The sequence below is a fragment of the Biomphalaria glabrata genome, chromosome 12, assembly GCF_947242115.1.
Source record: "Biomphalaria glabrata chromosome 12, xgBioGlab47.1, whole genome shotgun sequence".
NCBI classification, from domain to species: Eukaryota; Metazoa; Mollusca; class Gastropoda; family Planorbidae; genus Biomphalaria; species Biomphalaria glabrata.
The window spans coordinates 15,948,933-15,974,621 of NC_074722.1; the positions used below are offsets into that span (position 1 = coordinate 15,948,933).

Consider the following 25,689-nt stretch of genomic DNA (forward strand, 5'->3'; position numbering starts at 1 on the left):
AATGTCGTGGCCGTTGACTATTGATTTCCGACGCATATAAAATTACGTGTGATTGGTCCAACTCATCAGTCTAACTGCTCAACAATGTCTTCTGCTGTGACAATGGTTAGCTTTTCGTTAATAGCCTTTGCTGCAATTTTTCATCATGTTTATGGTGAAATAGTCGTTGGATCTGTAGCGTTAAACTCAGGAGTATTTGATAAGGTAAAAGAATTATTAAATAATCTAGATTCTAGATCTATCATTGAATTTATGATAATCTAGATCTATGATTGATTCACTTAACTTTAACGACTTAGACGACTTAGTCTTAGACTTAACTGATTATATTTATAACTGTCTTAATCACTGGTAACTATGATAATCATAATGATAGAGAGAATCTCAGAGTAAAGAGTGTTGTCATGTTGTGTTATATTTATAATTAAAATAGTCTACCTAGACTCTAGTCAGTCTTGTAATACATCTAGTTAAGAGTCTACTTAAAACTTAATACTAATACTAATACTACTAAATAGACTCTACTCTCACTCTGTCTTTATTAACTTATTAGATCTATTATCTATAGATCTAGTTAGTAGTTATCTAGTAGCTTCTTATATTAGGCACAGCTCATCGAATTCTCCTTTAAGAAACATGTCACTTTTTTTGTTTATAATTAATTTGTTTTTATGTTTGGAGCTAAAAACGACGTTTCGGGACAGTGCATGATCATGCATGTCCAATTTTAGATAAGTTCCTGAATTTTTGTTCCGCTTTTCCAAAGCAGATGGCAGTTTTTTAGATTCTCGGTAACCAAGTATGTAAAGCTATTGTTTTAACCTCCCCCTGGCAATTCATACCCATATAAGGGATGAAGGCTATATTATGAGCCTGTTTGATCGTAGGCTGGTGGATCTATCAAAATAAGCTTCCAAAGATCCTTAGAAAGACATTCCAATCACATTCATGCTGTTAGCTGTTAAATAAAATTAAAAAAGGAGGTGTTTCAACCAATAATAATGAATTTAACACATTCTCCTATAGTGCACAAGGCAAAATCGTTATAAGAAATATTATTGGGATTAATAAATCTATGATTTTTTTCAATAAATAAATGTGACCTAGATCGAGATATCTAGAATATATAATTTACGAATGAAAGAAAAAGTGTGGGCTGCTAATTTGAAGCCAGAGACCATGCCCACTGCAGGTGATCACGCCAGGCGAGCGCTGGTGGTGAGGAGAGGTATACACTAAGCATGTAGTGTCACAACCTATCATACAGGCAGTGTAGGGAAGGGGGGGGGAGAGTCATGAAAAGAATTATAAGCATCTATGGGAGGGAGGGGATGTTAAGGTGTTACAAAACGAACATCCAAATTATGAAAAGAAGAGGGTCCTTGGATGGGAATTAAAAGAAAGAGACAGAGAATACATGTAGCCTAGTTGAAAATATCATGTTTATTAAATTTTAATAATTAATTTATAGCTCTATAATTATATAGATTTATTTCTGTCTGTTTCTACACATAGATTATATAGGTAGGCATATATGTATATATATATCTAGAGAGAGAAGCAATATACTATAAATATTGCAGAAGTGAATCTACTTCTTTTAATACAATTTAAATAATTTTTAATTAACACAGATATAATTTATTAGCAATAACATAGTGGTGTTTCTTAACGGTGCTCGATGTGCGCTAAAGGAGAAAGCACAAAAACTGCGTTTATTATAGGAGCATGAAGTGACCTGATTTATTTTAAAATAAAATCTTGACTATGAGTGGTAATTCAAAGAAACACAGCTATTTTTATAGTCCTTTAGTTGCAGAATAAGAATCTGCTTTCAGTTTTTTTGTAAGTTAAACCGTCACCAAATAAAAAAATAAAATAAAAATTTGACCTAGTTCCCCAATACGGTGTGCCTTATATAAGAATCTACTATATATATAGTAATTCTAGTTATGCTTTTCTAAAAAAGTGATAAGTCATCATAAGTTTGATCACTTCTACATCTAATCTAGATCTAGTCTATTAGTCTAGTCAATCTAGTCTAGATTCTAGGTCTAGAATAATAGTATATAATAATGATATCACACTTCCCCTTTGCTTTCCATTAAACATTTTCAGAGTTATAGTGGGTGTTTTATATAAAAGGTATGCATATCATTTTAGAAAATTGCTCAACATTGAAAAAAAAATCTTTTTGAATTTAACTTTTCATGTATTTTTATGAATGTTTTCTTTAATGTTCAAAGCAAAAATAAACATAATCATAAAATTTTTTAGTATCTAAAATGCACAAGCAATTTATAAATACATGCTTATTAAACATTATTTTGACAAATAACACACTTTTTTGTATAATGTAATTTTGTTTTTACATAATTACTGCCACCCCCCAAAAAAATTAATATTAAAGGTATGCTCTCCCCTGCCATTGCTAAATCTATATAAAATATAGCATTGACCTATAATAATATGCTTGTGGTTTGTGCAGCAAAAGAGCACTCATGTAGGTATGTGTTTCATAGTCCAGCCTTCTGATTAGATTTATCTCCATGTAAGCAAACTTACCCGCGTAAAGATGTGGCTTGTAGTCCGGCCCCCATCCCCATTGGGGTTTATCTCCAATTAAGCAAAGTACTTAATTCCCTCATAAGGTGTGAACTCTAGACAGGTTGACTTTAAATCCATCCTATCTGACTTTTGTGATTACCTGTCTATCTACAATCTCAATGTGATGAGCTAAACGAATAAAGGGGGTGGGAGAGTTTTTCATCTCTACCTCTGGAGATCTACCCGCACAGCTAGTCAGGTCAGTGTGACATAGGAATAAAAAATGTGCCAGCCATTGCTACTGTGTATGAGCATTTATAATGTAAAGTTTCATTTCTTTTTATATTAACATGCCTTGTCTTTGTAATAAAAGATGATTGGTGCATATTCATATATTTTAAAGCAGATTATTTTATATAAGCATTCATACATTCCATAACAGAAATTAATGTAACCATGTCCACTTTATACATATTAATAGAAATGTAGGTACTACAATGTACTTTAAATTTATCCTGCAGTGATATCTGGCCGGAGTTACTAACCTGTGCAACCCAAATTATTAGTCTACATACTTGTTAGTCTAGATCTAGATTCTCCAGATCTGCATTTAAATATAAAATAAGAGACTAAGAGTACTAAGACTTCATACTTCTAGATCTATCACCTATCTTATTTTATTAATAATTGAGTCATTCATTGATGAATCTTAAGTGGAATCCCCATGTTAATATGATATCTAATCTTTTTATCTTGTTTTAAATCTAGGGCATTCTAGGGTAGCGTTCTTGAAAAGACTTGAGAGTATTCTAGAGTCTAGATGTAGTCCTCTAGAACAGAACTGGTTAATTAACTTGTATGAGTTTGAATTATTTGGATTCCACTGTAGAGGGTTAAAAAAAAAAAGAGATGATCTAGACTTTACTTATTCATTTTAGGGGAATGAATTTTAACTAGTTTTATAATTGATTACTAAGACAAGCACTAAAGAACTAGATATGGTGATCTATTCTGCATAATGCTTTATTTTCATTATCAAAAGTTTTTTTGTTTTTTTTTACAAATAAATTATTCAATGCACAATATTTTTCTTTCGTAGATAATACAAAAACACAAGGCTGTATTAGTCAAATTTGATGAAACATATCCTTATGGGAAGAAACAAGATGTTTTCAAAGAAGTGGCCAAATCAAGTACACAGCAGCCAGAGTTATTGATAGCTGAAGTTCAAGTTGCAGGTAATTGAAAATAAAGCTTTTTAAAGTTAGTATAATAATGTTTGAATTACTGTTTTTTCACTTTTTGCCGCTAAATAAAAAATGGAGAGGACTTGATCACATTTTTAAAAATCAAAGGGGAAAAAAAAAAATTCCTGTACATAAATACAATTTAGTCAAGACAAGTCTAAAGGGTTTGATAAGAAAGAAGAGGAAGTGCAAGCTAAGGTGGAAAACTAAGTGGGAGAAAAAAAAGAGTGGCCAGATTTTCCATCATTATACCATAGACAATGCTTTTTTTTTTTTAAATAACATTTTAATGTAACTTTTGTTATATTATGGTTTTCTTCAGATTATGGAGACAAAGACAACAGTGATCTGGCAGAAAAGTATGGTGTTAAAAAGGAGAACTTCCCAGCGTATAGACTGTTTCTTAATGGCAAATTAGATGATCCTATCAAATATACAGCTAGTGTGGAAAATGCTGATGATATCAAGAACTTTGTCATTAGGGAAACTGGTTAGTATCTTGTTTGTATACAAAAAAATTTGTTTGTTACTTTTGTTTGCCCAAGACCTGCAAGATGAGAGCCGGATTGATCTTTAACTTTGACCTCTAACTACTTAGCTACAATAAATTGTATTCATCTGAAAACATGTCTTAGTGTTAACTTTGTTAAATTTTGAAGGCCTGTGGTTCAATTTTTTTAACATGTAGCAGCAACTTTTAGACTTGATACTCATCTTATTCTTTAACATGTGATAATCACCCATTCTTTATTGATTGACTTATTTATTGATTTAACACTCCTACAGGTCTTTGGTTGGGTAGACCTGGATGTTTAGAGGAATTTGATAAAATTGTCAATGAGTTTTTCACTGCACCAAAAGATAAACAAGCAGCTATTGTAGAGCAAGCAGAAAAGGCAGCAGAGAAATTAACTGATACAGCAGAGAAAACATCAGCAGATACTTATATCAAAACTATGAAAAAGATTTTAGAAAAGGGAACAGATTTTGTCAAAACTGAAGTGTCGCGCATTGAAAAATTGCGTTCTGGAAAAGTCAGTGATAAGAAGAAAGAACAGCTCAGTGATAGACTTAATATTTTAACTACATTCCAGTTAAATGTCAAAGATGAACTTTAAAACTTGTTTCAAGACTTATCATTAGACTGGTTGTTGAATTCTTTGCATCAGAACTTTACTTTTGTAAAAGCTTCTTATTTTGTACTCAGTGTTTTATGTTTTGTTTTTAAGAGCATTAATTTATTATTCCATTACATTTGTTGACCAAATATCTTCACATCATTTTTCAAGTTGACTGTGTTGTTGATTGAAGAAGGTTATATGCATTATCATTTACTGGAATCAAAAATCCATTCATCAACATTTGATGCTCAAGCCAAGGTTTTATCTTAGCTACAATTCTACTGCCGAATACCTAATTTTTCATTCATTCAATATGACTTGTAAGCTCAGCATACCTAGGTATTGAAATAAAATGTGTTAGATTGTATATTTTTTATTTTATTCTTGCAGCAAATGAGTTATAAAAAAAAGTTTTTTTTCTGCAATAATTAACTTACAATGATTATATGTTGTTATTTTAAATAACTATTCAGCCATAATTGGGATTATTATGGGTTTATATTTTTCTGTTTGCCTTTTTAAAATTAATTATTGAAATTATCTCATATGTGTTTAGAATGAATGCATTTTTATTCATGCTAGATTTTTTATTTAATTAGCAATACCAGTATTTAAATGAAAAAAAATTACTAGCTGGTTTTTAAATTAAAAGTTATAAAAATTTTGGTCTCTGGATTTTTTTTATTTTACATTGATGGTGTACTAGTATTATGAATTTTATTTTCATTTTAAAAATTTTATTGCTTCAAAGTAAATTATCACTTTGTGGATTTTATTTCACTGTATTTAACTAAATATCAAAATTTAACTGACTTTCTCCATTTCTAATAAATAAAATCGAAACTTTTTTTTCAAATTGTAGAAACTTGTCTTTAATCTCATGAGAGACATAGAGCTATGTACACAAATTATAAAAAATTACAAAATATTCTATTTATAAAATTGTATTTCTTCATTAAAAAAAAAATAATAAGACTACAGAAAATAAGACAATTTGTGTTTTTATTTTCGAACTTTTTTTATGTGAATAAAAAAAAAACATTTTAAATTAGCATACTGGTATGAACTTCTTAGGTATTTCTAATACAATTGACAATGCTTAGGAAAACATGGTTAGTTTGTTTTGTTGATAAGAGAAACAATGGAGATATACTTTTCCAACTATAGATATGAATGTATTTTCTGAGGAAAAAAAATTACTTCATACATTGTATTGACATGGCATTTTATGACAGTATTTCTGTGGTACTGGTTCATTTTAAAATAAAGTTCATTTATTAACTGTATCTTATTTAACGAAAGTTGTGGTACAATTTTTTTTTCCTGACTTCCATTAATTTTGCCTTTTTTTTATTCGATATTTTACTTTTATAATAAACCATGTTTAAATTATTAGTATTTTTTTTTTTAATATATGCCAAAAAAAAATTTAAAAAAATGAACATTCAGATATATTATGTTACAGTACAGACTTTTCTGGGGAAAGAAACAATCATATTGTCACCATAATTTACAACTATAGGTCACTAAAATATTTTTAAAAATTAAATCCACACGTACTAGGAATTTTCTCCAATCGATAACATTAGGTTCTAATGAAATATTTGACTGTTGGGTTGAATTCAAAGGGGTAGTTCAATAATACATCAATACTTGGAACCAAGGTCAACAGAGTGTGTTCTTTAGGTGACCTTTAAGAAATTTTATGAAGTAATGCAAACTGGAAAAACGAGCATCAGGTAGGTTTTGCTCCACTCCATTGAATATGGCCATCTTCACAGATTAGTTCTCAAGCAGTGATAAAATTATCACAAGTTTTTTTAAACTACAGAAGTGACTTAAAACTCAGTGCAGGAAGCACTATAGTCACGTATTTCATATACATTGTAAAAGTTTACTTCAATGTAGCGTCCACTATTCAAAGTGGGTAAGTACCACTGAAAGGTTAAAGTCCAATCAGAAAAAGTCAGAAGCTGTTTTTCTCTTCCGCTTTGGCAAATTGAGCAAATGGTCTGTAAGAGATGGAATTTCTGAACCTGCTGTTGATGAAGGTGTATCACTGCCTCTTTGACTTGAAGGCGTTCTAATGGCTGGACTGCCTGGTAAAGATCCTTGGGATCTTCTGGAACCTGGGGTTAGACGAATGGGTGTTTTATCTCTATGTGTTGGTGATGGTGTGGGTGTATAGCTAGCTAACAAAGCCTTGTCAGTTGATGTCTTTATTCCTAAACGCTTGCTTGCTAATTTCTGTGCGGCTGGAGACATGGAATTAAGGCGTTCTGTTGAACTTAATCCAATTTTAGCAGATGGTGATGGACTGGGGAAAAAAAAGGCTAGGTTTAAAATTACATGATAAAAGAAAATATCTAAAGTTTGGCTCAAAAATATTATTTAAAACAATGTGCATCACTTTTCTGAAATGAGACTAAAAAAAAACTTATTTTCTCCAATTTAAGCCACACATTTTGGGGGATGTAAATTCCAAAAGCTGGAGTACTTCCATGAGGCACATTTCCCTCCAATGTGCCATTAGTCAGAGGCAAGGGTTGTTGCTGGCCAAAAAGGAAAGCAAAAGAAAAACAGAGATGACATATCACCAATTTCAGAAACACAACACAGGCATATTTTAATGTGAACTGACATGGAATAAATTCAGGAAAACAAAAGATTTCCAGAGGTTGATGAAGTCTCAGCCTTGTTCAAAGAGAGGACCAAAGTTATATAGCTTGCTATGCCTAATAACTGTCTAAAAAAAAAAGTATAGGTTCAAAAACAAACACTTTAAGGCTACCAATGGATGACAATAATAATAATTATTACATTCTTTTCTCAAAAGCTCTTCTTCAACTAGCCAGCCTAAAACATAAAATGGATGGATGTGAAAAGTGGTGGTGCAGTTAGCTGCTTAGCATGAAAATCAATTTATTAAATTACATATTGAGTTTATGAATGTAAGCTGCAACTGTATTTGGGTCCTATCAAAATCCCTTAAAAAATTAAGCTTAAATTGAAGAACATGCACTAATAAAGATTTTAGATTTATCCTAGGTAATACAGCTCGTTATTTATGTATGACACACCTTGCAAATCTTCTAGTGACTTGACGAATAGCTTCCTCCTTTTTAGCACGATGTGCCTTGCTAGCCTTTTCTGACAGTTCTAAAGCAATCCTGTCTCTTTTAGGAACAGCTGGAATCTGTACAAGAGATAACAATCTATACTGTAAAATTAAGTCAATTTTTTTTTCCAGGTATTTTATAGCTCATCTTTTTCCTAAGATATTTGAGTAAACATATTTAATGTTCTTTTGCAGTTGACCCAAGTTAATCAACTAAAACTTTAGATTTGTTGTTACCTTTTATGAGAGGACGTATGGGAAAAACTCGTACTTTAATGACTTATAGATATGTTTTATTCATTATTTGAGAGAAGTATATTGACTTACCCTAAACACAGGCCCTGGAGTCAAGGCAGGCATGGCTTCATTGCTGTCCAGCCGTGCTGGTGTGCTCTCAATCTCACCCCAGGTCATGAGCGGCGATTCTGTAACACCTGGGGCTGGTGATGGGGTAGCTACAAAACCATACCCATTTACTTGAGGGGACTGACTGGGTTGAATTTCTTTACCATCATGTCCAATCTTGCCTACAAGAGAAAATTGTCATTAACAGTTATATATGATACAAATTACTTTTTGTTGTTGTTTGTTTATCTAATAGCTGCTATTACATTTTTTAAAACTTATAAACAAAGAGAGGTAACTCTAAACATAAATAAATAAATATATATATGTATATATCTATATTATAAGAAAAAAAATGCTAACAGTCTCACTCACATATCACTAATTTAACCTTGCCTTAGGTCTAAAACAAATAATATATTATTATAATCAAAACAACAGCGATTAAATTTACCAAAAACTATTTTTATTCGTAATTTAGGCCCCATATGTTGTTTTTTTTAAATAGACGATGAAACTTCTCTCTCTGTTTATAAGCAATTATTTTAAACTATTTGTGTGTGTACATTTCTCCATGTTGTGAAAGCTTTTGTAGACAAAATAATCCTTTTTTTTTTTTGTACTCTGAAGCCAATACTGACAGAATATGTTTTTGTATGTAAAAAAAAAATAAAAACATAGTGAAATTTAGATAACAGAATTCCTTGGTAAGAGACAGTTACAACCCCAGAGTGATAACAAAAAAGGAAGTCCAACCAAAAGCAACATAGAGCTTCCAAAATACTTTCATATTAAATTAAGAAGCTGAGAAAAGTCAGTCATTTTAAGTAAAACCAATTTTTTAAGGGTGGCGAAGGGGGATAGTTAGTGATCCTAGAATTCTCGGGCCAGAAGTATGCTTTTGTGTGTGGGAGATTGATATAAGCAGGCCATTCTAATTCAATGTTACGTGCTATAACTTATGAGTCAAAATTATGCTTGGGGAGCCTTACAATGGGGAGAGGGGAGGAGGTTCAGCCAAATATTATGTGAGCATTTGATTTGCAGCATGCAATAAAAAAAAAAAACCATCATAATTTAATGGGCTTTGTTTGCTCTGAAAAAAAAAAAAAAAAACAAAGCAAACTAGATACATCCAGTTTTCACTAAAAAAAAAAGAGAAAAGAATGCCTAAGTTAATCTTATTCCGACAGAGACACTTAAGAGCTCTTCTTATAAGAAAAGAAAAAAAAAAACTGCTAGTAAATTCCTATTTCATAATACCACAATCCCATTCTACATTTACAATTCTGCATTCTATCGCAACAGGAGTTACTGGGTTACAAAGCATTAATGTGTGTTTTTTTCCCCACAGTTTTCCTCCTATTTCAAAAGATGACATCAAGTTCAGTATGAATGGTCACTTGGATGAACACTATCATGAAAGAAGCTGAGGTTCTAAAGGCCTAAGTTATGGAACTTATACAAGTGAAGAAACATGTACACTAAATTATTTAGTCTCTTACCTTGATTGATCAAAGCTTTGAAAGAAGCTGCTTTCTGCATTGCTTCTTTACTTCGGGCGTTGTTAAAAGGGTTGTACTGAAATCTTGTATTTTCATGCACTATCTGCTGAGGCTTGTATTTTTGCTCCTCTATCATTTCTTTAGCACTAAGCTCCTGGCCTGCAATCAGAAAAAGAATTCAATAACAAGAAACAGAAAAAAACAAATCTTTCATCTACATTGCACTTATCTTAAAATGAAGTGCCACATCTAAAATAAGAAACGAATGACATGTTTTTTGGACAATAATGACATCCTCTTTCACACAGTGGAACAGAAGACAATTGGATACTTGAAGAGTGAGAGAAGGACAGTAAGAAAGAGATACTTGGAGAGTGAGAGAAGGACAGTAAGAAAGAGATACTTGGAGAGTGAGAGAAGGACAGTAAGAAAGAGATACTTGGAGAGTGGGAGAAGGACAGTAAGAAAGAGATACTTGGAGAGTGAGAGAAGGACAGTAAGAAAGAGAGTGAGAGAAGGACAGTAAGAAAGAGAGTGAGAGAAGGACAGTAAGAAAGAGATACTTGGAGAGTGAGAGAAGGACAGTAAGAAAGAGACACTTGGAGAGTGGGAGAAGGACAGTAAGAAAGAGAAGGTTAGTACCAGAACATCTTGAAGGCTCATATGAGACATAGAGAAACAGAATAAGGGATTTTTTTTTATTTTTCAAAGTTAATGGAGCTAGTCATCAAGATATAATGAAGTGACCAATAAATATAGGAGTAGAGAAAATGAATTCTCAAAGTAGTTTTTGAGGCACTGGAAGAAGTTCCTGTAATAGCATATCTGAAACATGAGTTCTATTGACAGTATACAAAAGGGGTGACAGTATTCAGTACTTTGTGGTAAAACAGCCCCTGAAACCTGTTTTGAGTAGCAGCACCAAAAGTCTGTAAGTGGCTAGGAAAACACACTGGATAGTAAGGGCAGAAACAAGACCCAAGACCTGACAAAACATGTCTATATTTTGTAAATAAGCATCAGCTTTAAAATTTTGAATCCCTTCTGCTTAATTTCAGTCAATTTTTCACATTTACTAAAATATATGGTAGAAAAATTGTTTTTGCAATAGCTATTTTTAATGTTGCTAATGGCTTTAAAAATTATTTCTTTTAGACAGAAAATAGTACAAGAGAAAACTAGTACAATATTCCCTAAATAAAAAAATGTGCATTAAACCATTAAGACTTGTGATAAAAACACACACACCAATTTGAGCTTAGAATGCCATTAATTATTAATGCATATGCCTCAAAAGATTTATGTTATGAAAAATAATATAAGATTGTGTCATCTTTAACTTAAAAGAAACAAGAGTCTACAGAGAGTTGATAGGCATCATCATTTTCAGGTGAAAAGAAGAACAAAACAACAAAGTTTGCAGCAGCAGTCATACCACAAGATTGTCAGAATTTTCAAAAACATAAAATTTGGGACAACATACTGGCCTAGCAGACTATGTTAAATAGAAGAGAAGTAAAATGTTTAAATGGGAACAAACAAACACATTTTAAAAAAAGGGAGGGGGGGGGGTACAAAATCTAAATATAAGCACAGCTTGAAGTAAAGTTAGCTTTAATCTTGAATAAAATGTGTTGAAGTCTGGACCATTTCACTCCCTGGAAGTCTATTGGCCAAAGAAGTAACCTTTTCCTCAATCAGTTAACAATAGTGACCAGAATATCTTCAAAAACATCTTAAATGAGAGCTGAGTAGTTTTTTAACCCTAAATGACATCAGGCTCACATGCTAAAGTTAGTAAGTCAAGTGAACACCAACTATGCTTACCATCTGGCACATACATCACAGCATTTTCATTGGTGTATTTCCAGGTGTTGATGTGTGCTGGCCTGTCTGTGATAGCAGCCTGCTCTTCAATAGGGGGCAGTGCGATAAAATTTTCATGCTCCTGAAATGTACAGGAAATGTTTAGTGGGGAGCCAAGATAAGTAAAATACTGTGTCAAAGAGAGCCCTATTCTTTTTATTTTCACCATTAACAAAAGGTAATGATTTAGTTAAAGCTTAAACTAATTCTGGGTACTACTCACAGCCAACTGTTCTTTTTCTTTTTCAAATATCCATGCATGTTTGAGTCTATGTTTACGGTCAGACTCTTTAAGAATCTCTGCGAATGATGCGCTGTCTTCACTAGTGTTTCTTGCCAAGAAAGAATCTAAAGACAGCATAGATGTTCTTCTGTCTACAAAAAACAAACCAACAAGCTCAATGTAAAATTTAGAAATACTTAAAGCATAGTCAAAACAATTTTTTTACAATTGTTAGAAAGTTTTATTAATTGAGAATATCACTTTTACATTCAATTTAAAAGGTACAAAAAAAAAATGTAACTAGATTATTTAATGCAAATAAAGATTTTGCATTAAAAGACTGAATATTTTATATTGACTTTCTCCAAAGAATATAGTTGTTAAACTATGGATTACGGCTACCTAAATTGGGGAAAACAAAATCTTGTGCACTGGTAACCAGTAATTGTAGTCAACCCTAAGGTTTTAAACCTAAAAAAATTACCCTTTTGGTCTGAGGTCAGGATTTTAACAATTTACCATCACAGACAAGATACAAGACACTGTCACAAAAACAAACTAACACAAAAACTCATTTGTTCCCTTAGGGATAAAATTATTGAATTTCTTCTTCTTCGTTTTCATTTTTATGTTCAGATGACTGGGCCAATATATGAGATGTACTGCGCAGTGGTTTCCAAATCAGGGAGCTCTCGATACATTTTTTTTTGTGTTGGGGTGTTTTGGGGCCAGTGTCTTGTACAGGCCTCTTGGTAAAGAGAGCAGTCCTGGAGGACTTGGTCAACATTCTCTGGTGACACTCCCCATGGGCAGATTTCACTGGTTCCAATTTTGAGCTTCCAGTACATATGTTGTCTCATTCTGTTGTGTCTGGTTTTTGAATTATTGAATAAAATCTAACTTTCTGGTGTAAACTTCACATATAGTGTTGCAGTGAAACTGTGGTATAAAAATACAATTTGTATATATTTGTTGGCTCTTAAAATGTATTTTTATAACTAATGGACATGAACAATTCAAATTTCCTCACGAAAAATAAAGATTTTTGTTTTCCAACAGCTGTAAAGAAAATTATTAGTCAAATCATATTTTCACAAATTGCTTCTAAGAAGAAGAAAAACAAAAAAAAGAAAAAAGAAAGTTTTCCATGTAAACAAAGCAGTTACCTTGTTTGTCTGCTGCTTCAGCTATTTCATCAATTTCTGCTGGTTCACTGCTTTCACTAGCACCTGAATGGATTAAATCTGTTTGTTTTCTTTTAGCAGGTGTTGTTTTTCTACGTCCTACAGGAGTCTCAAAAGTTAGCGGAGAACCCACTGGAAACAAACAAATGTTTGATTTCGAAATTGATAATTACAAATTAATTACTCTACATAAATAAATACAAAAATATATCTGAAAAAAAAAAAAAAATGAAGTTTGAGTGAACTTTACTAGGCAAGAAAGAATAGAAGCCCTTTTAAGGATGGCACACTGAACAGTTTGAACATTTTTAATCATTTTAAAAAGATATCTAGAGCTAAAGTGCAGAGAACCTCTTGAGTGCTTTATTTTCACTTCACTAGTGTCAGTTCAATAGCAATTTTTCTTTTCTAGGATGAAGACCGGTGTATTTGTCCACAATGGTCAGCCAAGACTGGACAACAATTGCAAAGCTGACTGTTCATGAAAGTGTGTGCTTTAATTTATTTACATCATGATGTACTAAATAGAAACACAATTTTAAATAATTTCTTTAATCAATTGACATTCTAACAAGCTACTTACAAATGTCAGAGGAGCCAGTGTCAGGTCTTTTGAATCTCATTTGTATTTCTCGAAGTTTGACAAGGTCATTTTTTTCCAGTGCTTCATAATATTCTGTCTGTGCTTCCAGATTGGGTAAATCTGGGAAGAAATCTCTTTCTATGATCTTACCAATGCTCTGAAAAATACAAATATATTATTTGGATCCTAATGTGGCCAAAACAGAATCAATAAGAACAAAATCATAACTTTAAAGCGTTCAAACAAATTTTTTAAAAATAGGCATGTCTTATTGGCTGGAGATAGTTGTACAAAGACTTAGGTCCATCGCATTGCCAAATGAGATTAGCCCTCAGAAGCCAAAGGTGAAAATTATTTATTTTAAGAATTAATAAATTATTGTCAGTAAGGATCAAAAATGAGATATCACCTATCACTTTTTTCTCTGAGTGACCATGGCCTTCTTTTTTAAAATGTTCCACCAGCAACCCTATGGGCTTTCTAAGATAATTTGTACATTTGTATGGTTTAATTGTAATAAAATATGATCTTTTTATGTATAATAAAACTTCTGATGGTTAACCCTAAGAAGTGTACTAATGACACACCTGTCATTGCCCTAACCTTCAGCTTTAAAAGACAAAATAATTTTTTAAATGCTAACAGTAGACCAAGCATTACAGGTAAACCACAAATTTAACCCCAGTAACTGATACAAAAAGTTAAGGGTAGGTGAAGAATGACGACTTAAGAATATAGTCTCAAGCTGAAGTAGAAAGAAAATAATTTTTGAATTTAAAAGTAAATCTTATTTTTCAATATATCTTGGATTTGACCATTGCCATTAGGGATGTTCAGAGGTGTACTTCCAAAATAATGTCAATTAACTTGTTACACACCATCGATCTAGAACAATTTGACATTAAATTATATATATATATATATATATATAATTTTTAAATAAACTTAGCATACTTAGGGCATAGTACTCAAATCTGGCATAGCCAGAGTACATATCTTTACTATATAATCTAGATTTTCTTTAGTAGCCCAAAAGATTCATATTTTATTTAAAATTATTATAAATGCTTTTTGTTCTAGATTCTAGAACTCTACATGTACAGTGTTAGCTCATCTATTTGTAATGAAAATTTTCTATTTTGAAATTTTTTTTTTATAAGTTGTTGTTTTACATAACTGGCCATTTCATTAATCTGTCTTTGAATGGAAGTGTCACTTATCAGTTTCATTTCTGCGCCCCCCCCCCTATTACCTCTAACTCTAATGTGTCCAGCGCCCCCTATCCCTCTTCATTTTTTTTAAATCGACCCCCAGGGGTGGTAGCATCCTCATTGAAGACCACTGGTCAAGAGTTAAGATATATAGTTTCTTTTTTTTAATATTTAGAATAAACTAGAGTGAGTTGACTATAGATATCTAGGTGTAACGTAACTACTACTAGATCTAAAAAAATTGCCATAACCACTACTTGATCCATGAAAATAATGGAATAAAAAGGGGTTTGGCTTCAACCATCTTGATATATCATCTAGCTAGATTCTGTCTCTGTCTCTCTATATCTAGATCTATATAGATCTTTAAAAGTATATAACAGATCAGATGTTAGATCTAATCAATAAAAATGGTACTGTGAAAAAAAAAATTATTTTCTATTAGGTTTTTAGTATTTATTCCAACTTGCTATTACTTACATCTAGTGATCTAGCATCTAGATCTAGAATCTATTTATAATATTATATTTATAGATATCTAGTCCTAGAATCTACATTCACATTATTATTCATTATAATATTGTATTAGAAACTAATAGATCTAATAATTAGATCAACTAGTCAGAGTAATCTAGACCTTGATATCTAGATCTATAATTTATATAATGATTTACATTTTATAATGTTATTGTTAATAATGTCAATAGTGATTAGTGTCATTAATATATAAAATATAATAGATCTATATTCTATATATTATATAATAATGATTTAAATGATAAACCTAATTCTAAATCTAGAGTCTACTGACTCTAGTACTACTGGTAGAGTCATTAGCTGAGTAGGCCCAGAAGACCAGTAGTGTAGTCATAGAGCTAATAAAAGTTAAATAAAATAAGAGTCTGCTAGAGTAGAGTGGCTAGACGTTATTCTTTAAAACTAGATCTAAATCTCTAGATCTAGATTCTATAACTTAAACTACTACTACACTACTAGATGATAGATCTATAACCTACCTGTGAAAACTCATCTTCAGTTAAAACTTTTTTTGGTTTTATTAAACGTTTTGAAGGAATTTTAAAAATAAAAGGCACCACACTAACTTGACTAACAGTAGTAACAGTAACAGTACTAACACTGTTAGTGTGACTATTCTGTGTTGTCTGTAACTCCATGGAAATGAAAGTTACAAGTTATGAAAGTCAATAGATCTAGAATTAGATGATAATAAAGAAGAATAATGATAATCACTAAAATAATTGTAGGTAACTAGATCTGGATCTTATCTAGATCTAGTCAGAAGAGTAGTCTAGACTCTAAGAAGCACAACAAATCATCGTAGTTTGAACCGGAAACACTTTAATATAGAATAAAAAATTGCGAATGCTTACATTCCTAGTTAACCAGAAAACATTAAAATCTAGAGTCTAGATCTATTCTTGTTATCAAAATGACGTTTAAGGTAGATCTCATATTTGTAAAGAGCGAATTTAGATTTAACCTAGACCATTTAGATCTATTACATACATTATTTATTAGATTTATGCTAGAATTTTTTATTTCATTTGAAACCTTCAAGATCTAGAGTAGACTTTTTTATATGCACAAAATAAAAGGGACGTAATTAGAAAACATATTTTTTATAAACAAAAAACTCGTCTGCTAGACTAGATCTAGAATCGGTCCTTAGCCAAGTCTAGAAATAGAATTTAGATCTAGATAAAAAGCCACATCACTAGATCTATTATATAGATCTAGACTATATAAAATATAATAATAATTAAATGATAGATGATAATTAATCATAATAGTAAAATATAGATCTAGATTAAAATATAACAAAAAAATAGTCACTAGTCGGACTGAGTCACTGACTAGAGTGACTAGAGTCTCTAAGTAGTCTAGAGTAGATAATCACGACATTTACTTTACTCTACTGACTCTAGATCTAGATATAATTATAATATTATAGTCTATAGATCTATCACTATATGAGTAGATACTCTAGTCTAACTCTACTAGACTCTAGACCTAGTATACAATTATAACATAATAGTCAATTTATTATTATACTAATTGTTTTGGGTGGACTGATGGTAAAACTTCCCATCGACGGACTGACTATAACCGTATAAGGGCAACCAAGCATTAAATTTGAAATTGTTGTTGAATGAACATTGACATCTTGTATGTATACACCAAACCATCTGCTGGTGGTCAGAGTCTGGGTTAAACTCGTGTTTAATTTAACAATCATGTCCATTGACATGGACACTCCGGACTCGTGGACAAGAGACGCGACCAGAGGCTGCGGCACTGGGGCCCCTGTCATATTCCTTTAATTCACCAGGCTGACTGCGATGCGCACCATCATTTATGCAATAGCCCCTTGAGGGACGGCACCTGGATGTTGACCAAAGTTGTGGGCCTAATCGTGCCCTTCTCACAATCGTTTCTACCTGGGCGCCATGGTGAGGCAGGGTAGATTGCCTTGGACTTAGCATTAAATGCCCAGTGGGCTGGTACACAAATTCAGTTGGCTATAATATGGGTTCGCTTAATGGGCCACTTAATAAATTTTTTAATTTCGCAAATTTGAGTGGCATTCTTATACCTTTCATAAAAAACTTTACAGACTCTATAATTTATAATAACACATTCTCTTGTAATAATGGAATCACCTAGATCTAGATCTAATATTCTAATAAATCAATACCATATATACTGGTTATTTACAATCCTCTATAGATCTATTTTCTATACTCTAAGAGATTTAAAAAAAAAACAGATATATGCTTTATATTTTGTTTAATCCTGTAGAAGATGCTAATTTGAATTTAATCTACGAGACAATGATTTGAGTTTAAAAATTAATCAAGAATTTCAGGTTATAATGGGGATAAAAAGTAAATTTCCCCTTTCAGACCTTGCAATCTATAGGGCAGATGATGTTAAGGTCATCTGTTTCTGTGGCCAACGGTTAACGAGCAGGGTGTCATGTGGCAAGCACAACGACCAACCGCCTTTACTTTCCCCAACTAAAGTCAGGTACCCATTAGAGTTGGGTGGACTCAGGGGCGCCCTAAAATCCCAAAATTAAAAATCCCAGTCTACACTGAGATTCGAACCCAGGACCCCAGGTTCGGAAGCCAAGCGCTTAACCACTCAGCCACTGCGACCCTATAATGGGGATATTATTGTCATGCTTTATATATACACTGACTGTTACCAAAAATTGACTCAAATATACCGTTTCCAGTCAAACATGCATTATATTATTGGTTTTTTCATCATAGCCATAATTTGATGAGTCTGTAGTAGAAATCTAGTGTAGTCAAGAACTATGTCTAGAGCTCTAGTAATTATTTTTTTAGTTTCATTAGCCTTAGACAATCTCATGCAACCATGGCCAAAAATAAGGCATCTTGTTATATAATATGCAATTTGCATTGTTTAAATATTTGACTTTAAACAGTTATTATTAGAAATCCATGGCCATTCCACTTTTTACTTATCGCAAAAGACAAAGAGAAGCAGTTCTTTCTGATCCCTTCCAAATCTCAACAGTTACAGATGTTTCAGATTCTGCTAATCCACCAAAATGTAATAATTTGTATTAGTTTATTTACTTATTTTTTGCTTCAAAGGTTTGCATTTTTTGTCTGTACAGCAATAAGCCTTTTTAATTGTTGATTTTATTTTAGTTGGCTTGCTTGTCTTTTACTTTGCTGTGCATAAATGTCTTGTTTCACTTGTCACCACTTCTCTCCACAGTGTGGTCTGGGAATATATTAACACAACAATTATGTCATTTCACCTCTTCAAATTACATCTTTATTACTTTTACAAAAGATTTTACCACATAAACATTTGCTCAACTTTAGATGCAACCAGAATAGTTTGACAGAAACTTATGACTTTCTAATGATAAGAAAGAGTACAGCACAAGTGAAACTTCTGATTTCATTTTTATACTTTTTCCAAACACAGAGAATATAACTGTACATATATATTCATAGTAAATTCATACACACAAACGCATACACTAGACGCATGCCTGGAAACATACATATAAAAACACCCAGACACATGCATGACACAGTCACTGCAAATACACACACATAATTTGTAACTTTTTTACAAAGCTTATATTAACTCACTCTGTCTGTCTGTCTGTATGGTGAAAAGTTTTTACACGTTATTTCCCCTACACCCAATCTCGGATTAAGCTGAAATTTTTGCACAATTATTTCTTTTACCTGACAACACAAGCATCAATGAAAAGAATTAACCAATTAGTTAATTTTAACTATTGGTAATAATTTTTGTTTGTTTGGTATCTTGAACAAGGGAAAGAAATCATACTTGACAGATGTGGTGGTATACGATGAATTAGTCCCATTGAGGACTTAGGCGCTGAGTTATGTTTTTCTTGTTTTCTTTTACAGATGGCAACCCAGCTCTAAGAAATAACGGAGAACAAAAACAATCTACACAATTTAATAATTCAAGGTCCAATACTTTGAGAAATTATTCATCAAGCCATTCAGTAAAAGATACCCCTTTACAACTTATGCCAAATTCTCATTCCAGAAGCACTAATAATTTCCAACAAACCAGTACAAACTTTAGCAAAGCTGTAAACAGGAGCTTTGGCAGAGGTACAAACTTCAATGAAGTATCAACAGTGTCCTCAGCAGTACCATATAGAAACTCAATGAATGGAAACTTTCAACATTTTGATACATATAACAACCCAGCCACAAGAAATGCAAACAGAAACAGAAGCTTTGTACAGGGTAACAACTCAATGCCAGATGTTGCTTCAAAAAGTGGATTGGCGAGAGTGCCTTCTGTTGTTACCAGTTCCAATCCAAATAGATTTAGTGAAACCAGGAGTACTAACATGTAATGTGGTTAATAAAGGATTTTTTTCGTTAATAAATTTATGAAAGACAAGAACAGAAATAATATTAATTTTTTAAAAAGGTGTTAAATTACAGCTATTAGTAACATTGAATTGAAATAATGTTTTTGCATGATTAAGTTTAATTAATTTTTTTTTTATCTCAGCTATAAACAAAGAGAGTTTTTGGAAATGCCCAAGGGAGGAAAGGTTATCAATGAATGGAATCCTTCAGTGTTGAATGCTGAAAAAGTTTTGAAATCAGATGTAACATCACCTAGAGTTGTGCCATCCCAAACAATGAATAAGGTAAAAGACTATAGATGCTAAAATGCTAACGTTCATTGTCAACAATATACACTTATATTGCTTAAGACATGCAGGGGTGTTATAGTATCAAATTGATCAACAAGTAAATATTACATTAATTGAACATTAAATAGAACTGCAAAGTGCTAATAATTCAAATAAATTCTCTGAAAGATATTTATTTGGAAGTGAATACTTTATTTTGGTCTACATCCTAATCCTCTTCTTGTATCCTTTCTAATTTAACCTTTTTGTCTAAGGCAGCCACTGTTTTTATTTGATAACTGTCTTACATAATAGGTATATCTGAAGAATTGGTTTGACTCTATTTTTTTCTTATCATTTCCCCACCAGCACAATGTCTTACATTGTCTTCCAGTAGTTCACACATACTCTTATTTCAATAACTCAATATTAAAATCAGGATTATCAACTTTTGATATTTAACACATTAGTTGTATATCTTTATCATCTGGCAATATTAGGAATTATGTGTAACATTAACTTCTATTGTATCCCTAAAGTTGTATGTGTATTGCTTATCATTAGAAACTTTGTACTTAAAAGTCTGCTTCTATTTTCAGACTAGTTTTAAAAAGTCTGAGAAGGACTCATCAATGCAGATTTTCACTTGTTCCATTTCATCAATGAAATCTTGGGCATCATGCAATATAACAGATATCATGGTGATGTTTGAAATATATGGTAAGACTTTCATTTATTGCAGGTGAAAAGTTTTCATTTATTTCTTACAGCTTCTGTTGTGACTTTTATGTTACAATTAGATGAGAGTCTACCTACCAATCTCTATATTGAACACATGGATGCATTGTATTATTAGCTGCACATTATAGCATTGAAAGATATTCAAATGGCTACTGTAATGGTGTAAAAAAAAAGATGCCACAATAATATCTTTTCAATACCAAAAGTTGTTTTTTACTGGTTAGTTTGATCAATAACATTTTTTTTCAATTCAGATAACCCTGATTGTAACCTACTAGTTTCAGTTTGTACATTAATTATCCCCCCTTTATCTGTTCTGGTTTCACAAACTAAAATTGGATGAGAACCTCAGTATAAGCACTGTATTCACCATATACATGAAATTCCTTTCTGTTATTTTGTATTTCATTTACTTGAATTATAATAAATAAGTATAATTGTAATTGTTTGAAATATAATAAATATTCAGCTACATTTTCTAAAGTTGGGAAACCTATTAAGATATTTAAAGGCACTAATTAAATAAATATATTTAAAAATACAAATACTTTCCCTATGTAATGATTAAAAACCAGTAAGAATGTATTAATTAATTCTTATGCATTTGTATCTTCAACGTAAGATGCACAGTTCCCTTTTCTGACCTTGTGATCTATAGGGCAGATGATGTAAAAGTCATTTCTTTCTGTGGCCCATGGTTATCCAGCATGTCATGTGGCCAGCACAATGACTAACCATCTTTACTTTTGTTCTGTAAAATGTTCTATATATTTTGGATGTTCCTTCAGAATTGACGATAATTTACTTCCTAGTAAAAACCTCCTGCAGGACGACGGGGGATGGGAGCACGCAGGGTTTGAACCTGGGACCATCAATAAATCCGAATGACAGTCCAGTGTGCAAACCGCACGACCAGGCCACTGGCGGATCCAGAACTTTGGAGTGGGGGGGGGGGGGCGATTTTTTTACAAACCCTAACGCCCAGTAAACCCTAACCCTATGCATAAACGTCGGTACAGCATATATATATATATATATATATATATATATATATATATATATATATATATATATTCGATATATGAGAATAAAATAAGACTGTTTCTCAATCTACGGCGAAAAAAAACAGTCATGTTGAGGCCTTTCTCTTGCAAGCTTGGGGGTCTGGGAGAGCGCTGTAAGTTTTATCGGTGGGTTTCGGGGCGAAGTCAAATGCGTTTTCTTGCATTTTTCACAGCAGAAACGCATTCTCCTGACATCTACAGCTCATTGTTTATCAGTGGGGTTCGGGGGCGAAGCCCCGACGCCAAAAGCGTTTTCTTGCATTTTTCACGGCTGAAACGCATTCTCCTGACATCTACAGCTTATTACTTATTAGTGGGGTTCGCGGCGAAGCCCCGACGGTAAAAGCTTTTTTGGCATTCTTCACTGCAGTAACGCATTCTCCTGACCTACAGCTCATTATTCATTCTATTATAAAGGACCTTTTGAATAATGTGGAAATATATGCTAATATGAATTTATAGTCCCTATTAATACATTGCAAATACAACCGATTTGTTCTTTGAAAAGATAAGATACCCAACATATTTAGATTAAGGCTTTGAGGACCGCCGCCGAAAAAAAAAAATTCGATTAATAATATTCAATAAAATGTAAGCATAAATTATGAGTTATAGTCCTAAATTTATTTAAGTAGAAAAATATGAGATAGAGTAAGGTTGGAAAAAGTCGACTAGGAAAAGAATATCTGGCTTTTGAACTCATCTCAACCGTGACTGTTATATTGACAAATTTCGCTTCAATTATAACTTTTCCAAAGCAAAGTCTTTCTTAAAATAGTTATGATAAATTCATGTGAAATTACACAAACTCTGTCTGGAAAGGGGAAGGGCGGTAAAATGAAAACGATTAATCCTCGCTCCTTTTTATAATTTCTGCTAATGATTGCATTTTGCATAAAAGAATAGAGGTTGGGCGACTCGATATAAGAATTTACTTTATAGCATATATAAATTATATTAGTGACAGATTTTTTTAATTTTGTAATTTCTTACTATAATTCAAAAAGAAAAAGTATTGGTTTGTCCGATGGGGGGAAGGTGATTGCATGTATCGAACTTCCACCTGTTTATATTATATAGATATTCGACAAATGTTGTTCACATACTATGATTTCTCCATAAAAGTAGGACCGCCCCCCCGCCCCCCCCCCACCCAAAGGGTTTAGATGGGAAGGGCAGTAGAGGTATTCGTTCCTCCCCTTCCAATCGGCCAAAGATGAACGACATAATATGAAGACCGGTTAAAATACCAATAACAAGTTTTAATCAAATAGATATTTAATTGATTCTGTTAGCAAGCTGTGATTTCCGCAAATAAATAGGACCGCCCCCCCCCCCCCCACTCGAAAGTTTATGGTGGGGGTGGGGGGCGATTTGATGCCATCGCCCCCTCCAGACCCTGCAAATCGGCCAAAATACTAGAAGGGGGGGGCGAAATAATCTAAAAATAGGTTGAAATATAAATAATTAGTATATATTATTAACATAAGTAATAAATTCGTATACAAATTGTGTGAATTCTATACTATAATTTGTCCGCCCCCCCCCCCCTTTTCGGTTGGGGGGGGGGGGGTCGGCCGAGTGGGGGGGAGGTACCCATTAGAGCTGGGTGGACTCGGAGGTGCCCAAAGATCCTGAAATAAAAAATCCCAGGATTTGAACTCAGGACCCCGGTTCGGAAGCTATGTGCTTTACCCTTCAGCCACCGCATCTCCATGTTTATCAGTTACTCTTTAGAAAAATTGTATCAATGTTTCTTCATTAGGTTTGGTTGATTCTGCTACTCTCAGAGATAGTTCTGGCACAGGCAAAGAATTTATACTTCGAGATGATACTTCCAGCATCAAATGTATCTTTTATGAAATAGTAAGTGTATGTAAAGAGATTGTCTTGTTTTAGCTTTTGAATAAGTTGTCTCTCTTTTCAAACTAAACCACAAAATTATTCAGACCTAACTTTTATCTACCATAAAAAAAAACAACATTTGTAGTATAAACCTCATTTCTAAATAATAGAGATGTTTCTCTTCTCAATAGGATAGAGAACTGCCAAGACTCATCAGAGGCCAGGTTTACAGGTGAGGCATTATTATATAATTTGTGTTATATGTGGGTGTTTACATTGATGTGCTTTGTTTTCTCCCTTTAAATTGAAAATATTTAAACCCATTCTAAAAAAAAATGAATTTGGTGAATATTTTTCCTTTAGAATTCATTACTTGTGTTGTTTTATTTTCAAGCTACACCAGTCAAATCACTGTAAAGAAATTCTTATTATGATATAAATTTCTGTCATTGATTTCTTTCTCATTATGTTTATAAGGTCTGACAATTAAGGTGTATATTCTTATAAGGTCTGTGTGGTGGCATAAATTAATTTAAAAATATAGGCAGTGGCATCACAAGGGGTGCAGATAGCACTGGGTGACACCAACCATGTTTCTGAAATACAAACCTTTTTGGCTGAAATACCATTCAAATCTTCAAAAAGTTACACCATAAATTAATATTAAACAATATTAGCTATGCACAATCACATACTCTACTACACTTTCCTAGTGCAAAGAATTAATTTTTTTTTAGGCTTTTGTAATATAAACTAAGTCTACTCATTGTGGATTGACAATGAATTTATTGCTCCCGCAAATTACTTAATTCCACATTTTTCTTAGTAAAGTAACATTTGGCCATTCTTATAAGATGCTGTTAATACCCTAATAATTTTTAGTTGGTTTATTTACAACAAACATGCCTATGGCGAAGTGACTTCATGTACCTAAATTCTTTACTTAATTGCTGTGGTATTAGGTTACTTTCAGGTTGGCCAAAATTTAATTAACTTTAAAATTTTTATTCACCTCTAAAATTCACTTATTGTCAATAGTTATAATTATACATGTAAATTAATTGCAGAGTTGTTGGCCTAATGAGGAAAGACCTACTACAGGTGGTTCATGTTAGAAGTGCAGACAAAGAAGAGAGACAGGTTTGTATTCTGGCTAGTCAGGTCTCTCAGAGGGAGATGGAGCAAGTCATCAGAACTCACAATGAGCAATAGCTGCCAAATTGGAAGACAGTTTTACAATTCAGAATTTTTTATATTGTTAATTTTTGTTTAAAAAAAAAGTTGAATTTGACAATTGTATATGTTTAATAAATGTAAATGTTTTATTTGACTTCTTTAGGAAGCCAGCATCTTTTTGTGTGTTATTGTTATCTTTTTAATTTCTAGTTGTTTGTTTTGTACACCTATAAAGGACTTCAAGGAGTTATGGGAAGGGTAAGTTGCTTTTAATAGGTCATAATGTGAGAAATATCTACTCATAAAATTGTACTATGTCTCTGTAACTTGTAGAACGTCCCTTAGGGCTTGTTTTCAGGGCAAGTTGCACGTCAGAGCCTGCGGTCTTTGTGTCGTTGCAATACGGAGAGGGGAGGGTGCCATCGCAAGTCCCGGAACAACCGATCCTCTTCAGAATCACCAAATGTCTAGACTGAAATGCACATAAACATTCGCCAAACTGTGTTTGTGGGCCATTAAATTAATTTTTCAAGACAAAAATATGTATCAATGTGCATATAAATTTATGTTTGAATATGAAACGAGTAAAATGAAATTATTACCAATGTTTCATAAAAAAATATTTTTAGTGAGAGACATCGTTTCATCGTTCTAGTAGGGAATATATACTGTTTTAGCGAGAGGAGTCTGCAACAAGAAGACAATTCAATAAG

The 25,689-nt window shown here is 32.5% G+C and overlaps 3 protein-coding genes across 9 annotated transcripts; 2 read left to right on the top strand and 1 right to left on the bottom strand.

The window, feature by feature from the left end:
* Window positions 1–45: 45 nt before the first annotated feature.
* Window positions 46–6,206, top strand: LOC106054200 (endoplasmic reticulum resident protein 29-like). Its single transcript, XM_013209979.2, has 4 exons — window positions 46–204; window positions 3,647–3,785; window positions 4,117–4,284; window positions 4,581–6,206. Exons 1-4 carry the CDS (start codon window positions 85–87, stop codon window positions 4,910–4,912), a joined length of 759 nt encoding a protein of 252 aa, XP_013065433.1. The 5' UTR covers window positions 46–84; the 3' UTR covers window positions 4,913–6,206.
* Window positions 5,901–16,310, bottom strand: LOC106054198 (splicing factor ESS-2 homolog). The gene is made up of 9 exons (XM_013209968.2): window positions 15,967–16,310; window positions 13,740–13,896; window positions 13,139–13,288; window positions 11,973–12,124; window positions 11,711–11,831; window positions 9,884–10,042; window positions 8,361–8,560; window positions 7,996–8,111; window positions 5,901–7,232 (listed from the first exon to the last, which is right to left on the bottom strand). Exons 1-9 carry the CDS (start codon window positions 16,123–16,125, stop codon window positions 6,872–6,874), a joined length of 1,575 nt encoding a protein of 524 aa, XP_013065422.2. The 5' UTR covers window positions 16,126–16,310; the 3' UTR covers window positions 5,901–6,871.
* A 30-nt stretch (window positions 16,311–16,340) lies between these two features.
* Window positions 16,341–25,151, top strand: LOC106054199 (spermatogenesis-associated protein 22-like). Of its 7 annotated transcripts, none has more exons than XM_013209969.2 (8): window positions 16,612–16,644; window positions 18,426–18,553; window positions 19,399–19,858; window positions 20,024–20,165; window positions 20,750–20,870; window positions 23,721–23,821; window positions 23,992–24,032; window positions 24,868–25,151. In XM_013209969.2, the coding sequence occupies exons 2-8, from the start codon at window positions 18,442–18,444 to the stop codon at window positions 25,010–25,012; spliced, it is 1,122 nt and encodes a 373-aa protein (XP_013065423.2). In that variant the 5' UTR covers window positions 16,612–16,644; window positions 18,426–18,441; the 3' UTR covers window positions 25,013–25,151. The 7 variants fall into 7 exon arrangements, with proteins under 7 accessions (XP_013065431.2, XP_013065423.2, XP_055863243.1 ...); XM_056007268.1 differs by having other exon boundaries at window positions 16,635–16,760; XM_013209974.2 differs by lacking the exon at window positions 16,612–16,644 and adding an exon at window positions 16,885–17,137.
* Window positions 25,152–25,689: the final 538 nt, after the last annotated feature.

Bases quoted from the DNA above. Each gene is read 5' to 3' on its own strand.
- LOC106054200 (XM_013209979.2), top strand. From the start codon at position 85: ATGTCTTCTGCTGTGACAATGGTTAGCTTTTCGTTAATAGCCTTTGCT. The intron at 3,786-4,116 runs GTAATTGAAAAT...GGTTTTCTTCAG, and splicing joins AGCTGAAGTTCAAGTTGCAG to ATTATGGAGACAAAGACAAC. The intron at 4,285-4,580 runs GTTAGTATCTTG...ACACTCCTACAG, and splicing joins CTTTGTCATTAGGGAAACTG to GTCTTTGGTTGGGTAGACCT.
- LOC106054198 (XM_013209968.2), bottom strand. From the start codon at position 16,125: ATGGAGTTACAGACAACACAGAATAGTCACACTAACAGTGTTAGTACT. The intron at 12,125-13,138 runs GTAACTGCTTTG...TGTTTTTTGTAG, and splicing joins TGAAGCAGCAGACAAACAAG to ACAGAAGAACATCTATGCTG. The intron at 8,561-9,883 runs GTAAGAGACTAA...TTTCTCTTGTAG, and splicing joins CAAAGCTTTGATCAATCAAG to GCAAGATTGGACATGATGGT.
- LOC106054199 (XM_013209969.2), top strand. From the start codon at position 18,442: ATGGCCATTCCACTTTTTACTTATCGCAAAAGACAAAGAGAAGCAGTT. The intron at 20,871-23,720 runs GTAAGACTTTCA...TTTCTTCATTAG, and splicing joins GGTGATGTTTGAAATATATG to GTTTGGTTGATTCTGCTACT. The intron at 23,822-23,991 runs GTAAGTGTATGT...TCTTCTCAATAG, and splicing joins AATGTATCTTTTATGAAATA to GATAGAGAACTGCCAAGACT.